Source organism: Cnephaeus nilssonii (genome assembly GCF_951640355.1).
Source record: "Cnephaeus nilssonii genome assembly, chromosome: 6".
NCBI classification, from domain to species: domain Eukaryota; kingdom Metazoa; phylum Chordata; class Mammalia; order Chiroptera; family Vespertilionidae; genus Cnephaeus; species Cnephaeus nilssonii.
Genome location: NC_137077.1, coordinates 70,656,619 through 70,667,633, shown reverse-complemented (window position 1 = coordinate 70,667,633; position 11,015 = coordinate 70,656,619). Strand labels below are relative to the sequence as shown.

Sequence of the window (11,015 nt, the reverse complement as noted above, 5' to 3'; positions counted from 1 at the left end):
CACCCAAGTAATCCAAGTGTGATATTAAAGTGCTACGTGGCAAATACATATTTTTATTTTAAAAACTATCCATTTGGGCTGATGTGGTTCAGTTGGTCGGGCCTCATTCCGTGCACCAAAAAGTGTGTGGGTTTGATTCCCAGTCAAGCGGGCTCAATCCTCTGTCGGGGGTGTGTAAGAGGCAGCCGATCAGTGTTTCTCATTATTGATGTTTCTATTTCTCTCTTTCTCTCTTCCTCTCTGAAATCAAGAAAAATATATTTTTAAAAATCTCTTAAATATACTTATATTTAAAACTTGGAGATTCATATAGTCCCAGAGGATCCTACTAAGTCCATATAACCTAAGATTCTTATAGAAAACTTTATTTTCTTTATTAAAAAATAATAATTACACACACATATACACATAAAATTGTGGAGCTTTTTTTAGAATACTACTACCACCCTTTACTTTAACCAATTTCTAATCTTGCAACTTGAATCCTAGTTGACTCGATATAAATATATAGAATAATCTATTCACATTATAGGTACCACTACTAGTGTTTCATCAATTTCTTGAAGTGAATCAAGTGAAATAAGCAAGCACACACCTAAGAGTCAATATTTATTCTGATTAATATTTTAAAAATTTTGACAGATTTAATTTATGTGAGGAGAGCTAATTTATTAAACACTTTACAGGTTTTCCTTTCCACAGAGTAACACGGTAAGTAGCAAAATAATACTTGGCACAGTTATAAATAAAGAAAATATAAAATAAAAATATCAATAGCTTAATTATAATGATGTTGTTTTATGCCTTCTAATATTTCAAACAAATTCCTGGGAACAACAAAAATATGAAGGAAAAAAAACTCCAAAGAAGAAGTTCATGTTCAGAGCTGAGAAATAAGTTCCTATTTGTTAAATGTACCCAATTAAGCTGATATGAACTACTTCCCAAAGGGTCACCTTCATACACAAGTTTAGAACTGGGTTAAGCTGGTTCCACATACAAGACCTATGAAATAATTAAACAGAGGGCGCAATGCTGCACAGTTGGCTCCTGACCATCTGACCATTTCTGAGTTCTAGATTTCACTGGTATTATGAGATGGTTAGTACTAGTTAACATTGCTAATATTTTCCATGTAATTATATATCTAGAGGGTTTTTCTATTTAACTGAAAGACATCTCTTGCACTGACAAGAATATTGTACCACAAAGAAAAAACATGGTAGCAACACTCTTATCCAAATTAGAAAATCACCATAGTATTTACTGTTAATAAAAATGTATTCAATAAAAACTGTAACCGAGTCTTCATGTGAAGTGGCTCAAAATACAAAAAATTAAAACAAATTCTAGGCTTTTATAAATAATTGTGAAATAAAAAAATTATCTAAAATTTGCCCCAATTAGTAGTCAAAACTAGCAGAGACATTTGTAAATTGACCAGTTTTTTACACTCTGACAAAAATGGCACAATGCTATTGCCACCCCACAACCATCTCTTCCCTTTTCAAAATAAAGTACGTATGCCAATTTTCTAATCTTTAAACACTCACAAACACACTAAGAGTAATCTTTCTGATGTGTGACTTATGGTCAAAGGAACTATATAAAAACAGTATTTGGAAATACTGAACATCAACTATATACATTTTCACTGCTCCTCTTACTAAGGCAAGGGGCGGCGGGTATACCACTAGATTGCTTTAATACCTGTAATCTGCATTGTACAGGGAATACTAATTTTACCAAGCATCAGACATGCAGTGAACTTGCAAGGTATAATGCCTATTAACAGCAATATGAAACATCACTAGAAGCTCATTAGTTATCTTCCTTTTCTTTTGGTTGGATAAAATGAAATGAGCAGCTTTAAACAACTAACACACAGACACAAAGAGAAAACTATTTGATAAATTATTTATATACAGATACACAATCTTTACACTGGCCTAGGATCTGTCATTAGTCTGACCACCCTTTTCCCACCCTCCCCGAGCCCATTCCCTCTCACAGGTTTCCCACAGGTTGCTCGAACCACAGTATGCTACAGCACTTAAGAGGACTACAGCAAGTCTCACTCTGTAAACAATATTTATGGAAGCAGTGACTGATAGCTCATCGTGAGTATGAAAATGCTGCAACAAAAATTGATCAGTGCATCACGTTTAACAATATAAGAAAATCTTTTTTGAAATCCAGATGGCATTAACAAATTTCAAAACAATCAATACTGAAAAAACTCAAATAAACTTGGGGATTAAATTCTTTCTGATAGGTCATATTTTTAAAACCAGAATATATCATTAGCTTTTCTTTTATTCAGATGTGCTATGTACAGAGATCATGCTCCATCTTTAGCTAAACTCCATCATTTTGTCTTTATTTTGCAGCTCAGAATTTTAAAAGTAAATTCACTTATCTATTAGTGAGAATTTAGCATTAACTTATTCTGCATTTTCTTGAAAATACCTTAACTCTTAAAAAGTAGATTGTGTGCACATCAAATTAAATTCTAATTTATGCTTTACTGGATAGTAGGTACTAGAATACATTCTATGAGGTGTATCATGCACTTAGTAGGGCTTTTAAGCTTGAACAAAATGGCATGACTTACTATACTCATGCAAGTTTTTTGTTATCAGACCATAAAACCTCACAGTAAGGTTACTACAGATGATTTACTAAACCAGAAATATATCAGCACTGCAAGAGCTGATAGCAATATAATATTGTTAGCACATTTTTTTTTTTTTGGTGAACATTATTTTCTTGTGCCTTTGAAGACACATTAGAGAGGATCCCTAATAAAACCACATGATTTTCATCACAGTATAAACATGTACATTCTAAAACGTACATAACACTAGTTTGAATCAATTTAAGACAACTCTCGTGGAATTAACTGCAATACTATTAGTAGATTGTACCATAAAATTTAGCTGTATACCATAAATTTCGTTTTAGCAAGACTCAAACATTTCTGATTAGTATCTGTCAACAGAATAAGTTCACTTTTTTTGTGTGAAAAGTGTTATGAGAACAAAACCAAAATGTTGAGTATGTTGTGAATTCCCACATTAAAATTCTTTTTAAGATCTTTACTCTTCCCGGAAGTGGCAGTGTGTTCTGTCCATATTTACCTTTGTTAATAAAAGTGTTGGAAAAAAAGACTGTAAAATTCACTGTTAGCCCCACATACAACATGCTCTTGTTCAAAGGATGTGGATTCGAGTGTGAGAGAGACACGGACAGACACATTTTCAGGCACCACTTAGCAATATGCTTCATAAGATAAAGATGCTGCTACACGAGCTGGTACCCAGATCCTGATATTTGGTCATATTCTATTGTATACTGCCTTGTCCAGTCCACGATAACAGGACGAAAGAGGCCACAGCATCGAAATTCAAAGAAGTCTATAATATTCCTTACACATCCATGGCTAAAAAAAAAACCCGAAAAAGAAAAAAAGTATTAGTATAATGATTTAATATATGAGTTTAATATAATTTTGGTGGTAAATATTTTTTTTCTAAATTTAAAAACTCAAGTTACTTGCCAGAAAGAACCTGTTTTTTCAATATTTATAGCTCAATAAAATATATGTGCATTCATGTTTCTTCATAGCTTGGCCAACCCTGGTTTTTCTTTTCTCTTGTGTGCTAATTTAATGGGTTGCACACTTACATTTTAAAGTTATTCAAATTTGCATTTCATTCTTGTCATGTAATCCTATCTAATAAAAGAGTAATATGCAAATTAACCATCACTCCGCTACGCCCACCAGCCAATCAGGAGCGAGTATGCAAATTAACCCAAATAAGATGGCTATGGCCACAGAGAGAGCAGGAGGGAGGCTTGGATTTCCCCGGTGATGGAGGAAGGCAAGCTTTCCACACACCCTGGCCGGCCCAGGCCTCCGCTTAAGGCTACAAAGTTTTAATTATAGAAGATAAATAAATCCCAACAGAAATGGTGACAGCCACGGACCTGGAGAGAGCAGGAGGCTAGGGTTGCCGTCGGCGATGGAGGAAGCCCAGCTTTCTGCCTGCCCTGGCCTGCCTTTGCCTCTGCTTAAGGCTACAGAATTTTAATTATAGAAGATAAATAAATCCCAACAGAAATGGCTGTGGCCACAGAGCGAGCAGAAGGCTTGGCTCCGCTCCAGGCTACAAAGTTTCAATTGTAGAAGATAAATAAATCCCAGATACCAGGGACTCCGCTTGGGTCGCCAGGGGGCGTGGCCACCTTGCAAAGCACCACAGGCCCCTTGACCAGGCCGCCCCATGCCCCAAGGGAAACCCCACCCTGATCCAGGACACCCTTCAGGGCAAACCAGCTGGCCCCCACCCATGCACCAGGCCTCTATCCTATCTAATAAAAGTAATATGCAGATTGACCATCACTCACTCCAACACATAAGATGGCTGCCCCCATGTGGTCAAAGATCCTGCCCCATGTAAACACTAAGATGGCCGCCACAAGATGGCCAGCAGGGGAGGGCAGTTGGGAGGGACCAGGCCTGCAAGGGAGGGCAGTTGGGGGTGATCAAGCCTGCAGGGTAGGGCAGTTAGGGGTGACCAGGCCGGCAGAGGAGGGAAGTTGGGGGCACATAGGCTGGCAGGGGAGCAGTTAGACATCAATCAGGCTGGCAGGGGAGTGGTTAGGGGGTGATCAGGCTGGCAGGCAGAAGCGGTTAGGGGCAATCAGGAAGGCAGGCAGGCGAGCAGTTGGGAACCAGCAGTCCTGGATTGTGAGAGGGATGTCCGACTGCCCGTTTAGGCCCGATCCCACCGGGCCTAAACGGGCAGTCGGACATCCGTCGAGGGGTCCCAGATTGGAGAGGATGTAGGCTGGGCTGAGGGAAACCACACACCCCCTGTGCACGAATTTCGTGCACCGGGCCTCTAGTTTTTTTTATAAAACCTGTCCTTGATTGGTGGTTCTTTGGCAAGAAGACAAACTACATCCAAAATTGAGAAAATAAAAGACAAAATAAATAAAAATAGCATGAATTTGGTAATGTACATAATATAACAATTCAAAAAAGGGTCCAAGTAAGTTCAGGGAATTTTAGAACTTTGACAACACCTTTGGAAAAGCAGTCTGCTTCCCCTCTCATATAACTACCAGGAGCCCAGTGCACAAATTCATGCACCTTGAAAGGAACTGGGCTGCAAGGCTGTGGTGGGCACAGGGGCGGGTCTTGGCCCATGCTCCACGACCCGGTCCAGCCCCTCCCACTGCGGCCCCCAGTCCCCTGTCTGCCAGCAGCCCCGCTCCTGCCATCACTCCCATGCACTGATGGCGCCGGCCCTGTTTGCACCCGCTGGCGTGGAGCGACTGGGGCTGATGCCAGCAGTGGGTGCAAGCGGGGCTGGCGCCGTCAATGGGTGAGAGTGGTGGCTGCTAGCTCTGATGGTCCCTCAGGAGCAGAGGGAGGTGGAAAAGCCCTCAGGGGCAATTGGAGCCGGCAGCCGCTACTTGCACCTGCTGATGGCGCCAAGAGCAGGTGCAAGCAGGGCCAGCACCAGCAGCAGGTCTGAGCAATGGGTGGGACTGCAGCACGTGGGTGCAAAGAATTTTCAGTAACCACCAGAGGCTCGCCCTGATGACAGCCATGGGTGCCCTGCCTTGGTCTGGCGCCCCCGCTCACCTTTTCCACCATTCTGCTGCAGTTGATGCCCACTATGTTCCATGCTCTGCCACCTGCTGCTGATGCCCGCCATGTTCCGCACGCACCCCTGGTGGTCAGCGCATGTCACAGCAACCGGTTGTTCTGCCGTTTGGTCTATTTGCATATTAGCCTTTTATTATATAGGACTAGAGGCCCGGTGCACGAAATTCGTGCATGGGGGGTGGTGTGTCCCTCAGCCCAGCCTGCACCCTCTCCAATCTGGGACCCCTCGACGGATGTCTGACTGCCCAGTTAGGCCCGATCCCAGGGATCGGACCTAAACGGGCAGTCGGACATCCCTCTCACAATCCAGGACTGCTGGCTCCCAACTGTTCACCTTCCTGCCTTCCTGATTGCCCCTAACCGCTTCTGCCTGCCAGCCTGATCACCCCCTAACCACTCCCCTGCCAGCCTGATTGATGCCTAACTGCTCCCCTGCCAGCCTGTTTGCCCCTAACTGCCCTCCCCTGCAGGCCTGGTCCCCCCCAACTACCCTCCCCTGGAGGCTTGATCACCCCCCAACTGCCCTCCCTTGCAAGCATGGTCCCTCCCAACTGCCCTCCCTTGCTGGCCATCTTGTGTCCACATGGGGGCAGGATCTTTGACCACATGGGGGCAGCCATCTTGTGTTGGAGTGATGGTCAATTTGCATATTACTCTTTTATTAGATAGGATAGAGGCCTGGTGCATGGGTGGGGGCCGGCTGATTTTCTCTGAAGGATGTCCCGGATCAGGGTGGGGGTTCCCTTGGGGTGTGGGGCGGCCTGGGCAAGGGGCCTGTGGTGGTTTGCAGGCCGGCCACGCCCCGTGGCGACCCAAGCGGAGGCCCTGGTATCTGGGGTTTATTTATCTTCTACAATTGAAACTTTGTAGCCTGGAGCGGAGCCAAGCCTTCTGCTTGCTCCGTGTAGGCAGCCATTTCTGTTGGGATTTATTTATCTTCTATAATTGAAACTTTGTAGCCTTAAGCGGAGGCCTGGGCCGGCCAGGGTGTGTGGAAAGCTTGGCTCCCTCCATCGCCGGGGGCAACCCTAGCCTCCTGCTCTTTTCAGCTCTGTGGCTGCCGCCATTTCTGTTTGGATTTATGTATCTTCTATCATTGAAACTTAATAGACTTGAGTGGAGGCCTAGGCCGGCAAGGGCAGGCAGAAAGCTTGGCTTCCTCCATTGCCATGGAAACCCAAGCCTTCCTCCTGCTCTCTGTGGCCGTAGCCATCTTGGTTGTGTTTATTTGCATATTCGCTCCTAATTGGCTGGTGGGCGTGGCTTGTGGGTATAGCGGAGTGATGGTTAATCTGCATATTACTCTTTTATTAGATAGTATTGTGCCTAAAGGAGAGTTCTGAAAACTACCTAATTGCCTGTCTTATTTTTTGTCCTTAGTTATAGGCTTGTTTGCTTCCCAGAAGCATACAATAGTTAATAGCACTGCAAAAGCTTCCAGGTGGTAGGCAAGTAGCTTGAATAAAACTCCAAGTTTTAAATATTTCATATAATTAAGAAACTACTATTTCTTGGTATCAAAATGAATTCATTTTTAAAATGTATATATAAGGAACAGGACAGTCTCTTCAATAAATGGGGTTGGAAAAAGTGGATAGCACATGTAAAGAATAAACTGGACCATCTTACACCATTAACATGGAAATTAACCTAAAATGAATTAAAAAAATAAGACCTAAAACCATAAAACTCCTAGAAGCAAACAGGCAAGTGAGCTCCTTGACATCAGTCTTGGCGATGAATTTTTGAATCTGACACCAAATGCAAAAGCAAAAATAAACAAGTGGAACTACATCAAACTAAAATGCTTCTGCACATAAAAGAAAACCATCAATAAAATGAAAAGGCAACCTACTGAATAGAAAATATTTACAAATCATAGATCTGCTAAGGGATTACTATCCAAAATATATAACAAAATCTTACAACTCAATAGCAAAAAAGCAAACAATCCGATTAAAAAATGGGCAGAAGATCTGAATAGACATTTTTCCAAAGGCACACAAATGGCTAAAAGGTACATGACATGAAAAGATGTTCAACATCACTACTCATCAAAGAAATGCACAAATAAGATAAAATTCACACCTTTTAGAATGACTATTATAAAAAAAAAAGACTTAACAGTAACAAGTGCTGGTGAGGAAATGGTGAGATTGTAAATTAGTGCAGCCACTATGAAAAATAGTATGGAGTTTCCTCAAAAATTTAAAGATAGAACTACAATATAACCAAGCAATTCCACTTCTGGGTATTTATCCAAAGAAAACAAAAACACTAACTTGAAAAGATAAATGCACCTCCATGTTTATTGCAGCATTATTTACAATAGCCAAGATATGGAAACAACTTAGGTGTCCATTGATGGATGAGTGAATAAAAAAAGTGGTGCATACAGAGAAAAACAAATACCATATGCTATCACTTATATGTGGAATCCAAACGAACAAATGAATAAACAAACAAACAAACAAAGCCCAAGCTCATAAAAAGAGAACAGTTTGGTGGTTGCCAGAAGTAAAGGGTGGCAGGATGGTTGAAATGTGTAAAGAGGATTCCTCAAAAGGTACAAAATTCAGTTATAAAAGAAGTAAGTCCTGGTATACTGTACAACATGGTGACTATCCTATATAATAAAAGGCTAATATGCAAATTGTCCCATCAGGAGTTTGACCGGAAGACTGGGAATTCGATTGCTCGCTATGATGTGCGCTGACCACCAGGGGGTGGCACAAAACATGGCAGGCGACCAGCAGCGGCGGCGGGGCACTGAGGGAGCAAGGGAAGGAGGAGGTGGGGTGGCGGGAAACCTGATCAGCCCTGATCACCGGCCAGGTCTAGGGACCCTACCCATGCATGAATTTCATGCACCCGGCCTCTAGTAGTTAATAATATTGTATTGCACATTTGAAAGATGATAAGAGAGTAGATCTTAAACGTTCTCATAAAAAAAAAATTTTTAACTATGTATGTTGACAGATGTTAACTAGACTCCTGTGATTATTTTTCAATGTATACAAATATCAAATTATGTTGTACACCTAAAACTACTATAATGTTACATGCCAATTATACCTCAATTTAAAAAGATAAGACATGTGGGAATTTTTGTCTCAATCAGAGGGTAAATAAAATACATAACTTGTACTGAAAAGTTATTGTCTTAGAGCATGGGGAATTTCCCTAAATATAAACTTCAATTGATTGTATTTTCAAAATCTTATTTCATTTCTCTGGATACATTCATTTTCTAATGAAAATTTATAAATTGATGGAAAGATTAAAAATCAAATACTTATGTTAATAGGTCAATAAAGTTTGAATTGTGCAATTAAGGAAAAAAAAGAGTACCACAAATTTATAAACAGTTAATGTGATAAATTCTAAAGTTATGATAAACTAATTAAGCTATGTGTGGCTGAATCTAAAATTTAGTAGGATTTATAAACTATTTTACATATTTCTAAGTAAAAGAAACATTTCATATTTGATATCCTATTGCCATAAATAAAGAAAACACTTCTCTCTGATGTATTCACGTGATAATTGCTGAGTTTGGTTTAGTAAGGAAATTTATATGCCAAGGAAAAATATTAAATTTATAAGCATGTACGTACTTGAATGGGCTTTCAATAGATGTTGTTGTGACTTTAAAGTGCTTGTATCTTCTGGCATTCATTCTTTCATTTGTAGTAATACCTAAACATGATATCTAAGAGAGAAGGAAAGAAAGCCATTAATTCTCTGAGTATTTAATGTAAATAAGTTAATGAACTCTCAAGGTAGGATGGAGAGAAATATGATGAAGTCTGCTTTTGGTTTTCAATTAGGAGAATATCAAGCTAGTTCACAAAATATCATTTTGACTCCATGAAAAATAGCTCATAAAATGGGGAATATATTTAAGAACAGGTTACTTGGCATTGTGCGCATGTAGAGATGGACACTAGGTACACAGACCACCTCAATCAGCCCCTTTAAGAATAAGCTTTTTAAAAAAATACTTAATTTATCTGAGGGACAGAATGAACTGGTGTATATAATAGAATTAGGGGCATAGAAAGGGAGTGGACTGATCATTCTCAGGGGGAAAGAGGTATGGGGGTGCAGGAAGAGACTGGACAAAAATTGTACACCTATGGATGAGGACAGTGCAGGGGAGGTAAGGGCAGAGGGTGGGGTGGGAACAGGGTGGAGGGGAGCTATAGGGAGAAAAAGGAGAAACTATTGTAATAATCTGAAAAATAAAGATTTATTAAATTTAAAAAATAAAATAAAAATAAAAATACTTAATTTAATAAAAGACAAATAAATATTGATTATTTGTCAGTAATAAAACATTATTATTAAAATGAACACAAATTTAATGGCATCAGCAATCTAAGCTTACAATTATATCCAATTGGATGTATTTGAATCAGGAAAAACAGAAATAAAAAGTTCTGTGAAGAGTAGTATTCAAAGTCAAAAGTTCATAAAATAAGAAGAGGGAGGAAAGGAGAAGAAAAGTACAAAGAAAAAGTAAATTAAAATTGTATTCTTTGAAATGTAAGAGTGAGTGGAAAGAGAATATATTATTATCTTTTAAGCAAGAAGTGAATTTTTAAGAGTTTTCAATTAGTACACTAAAGAACAAATAATGCACTTGGCACGTACCTGGTACATCTGACACATGAGTAATACAGCCACCCACATGAAATGAAAAACACTGTTCAGAAACATCCAAAACATCCAAGGTGAACATGTGGCAATTTGAGTAATATATGTCCAAAATCCATCCTTGGTGTAAGTGGTCTCACAGTGGAGTCCCCAGTCTAAAATCAGAAAAGTACTCACATTTACTCAATAATCACCCAAGCACCTGTGTAGACATTTGTGGTAGGCACCACTTAAAAAACATGATCCAAGCCCTGGCCAGGTGGCTCAGTTGGTTGGAGCAATGTCCCATACACCAAAAAGGTTGCAGGTTTGATTCTTAGTCAGGTTACATGCCAAAGTCGTGGGTTTGGTCCCCAGATGGGGTGCATACAGAAGGTAACTGATCTCTCTCTCTCTCTCAAAAAAGCACAAGCCAACACAATAAACATAACCTTGCATGAGGCTTAAAATAAAAAACCGCTGCCCCCCCCTTAAAAGAAACCCAAAACAAAAAGCATGATCTAAGAGCCTAGCTTTAATTAGTGACTTTCAATGCACATTTTTTATAGTCTTAAATAATCCCATTATACATTAGTGAAAAATGTGAGTGTGTGTGTTGGGGGTTTAGGGTAAGGGTTGGGAGGTGTAGAGATTGAGAAAAAGAAAAAAACAAAACAGGAACAAATCATGGTTAACA

At 39.9% G+C, this 11,015-nt stretch overlaps 1 protein-coding gene across 2 annotated transcripts in view; it reads right to left on the bottom strand.

Annotated features, from left to right (window-relative positions):
• Window positions 1–596: 596 nt before the first annotated feature.
• ZDHHC17 (zDHHC palmitoyltransferase 17) overlaps window positions 597–11,015 on the bottom strand; it is an 87,954-nt gene continuing 77,535 nt past the window's right edge. For both annotated transcript variants that reach the window (XM_079773464.1, XM_079773465.1), the window contains 3 exons: window positions 10,337–10,494; window positions 9,298–9,392; window positions 597–3,442 (listed from right to left, as the gene is read on the bottom strand). In XM_079773464.1, coding sequence (XP_079629590.1) covers window positions 3,304–3,442; window positions 9,298–9,392; window positions 10,337–10,494 — 392 coding nt within the window. In that variant the 3' untranslated portion in view covers window positions 597–3,303. The remainder of the gene's footprint in view (window positions 3,443–9,297; window positions 9,393–10,336; window positions 10,495–11,015) is intronic.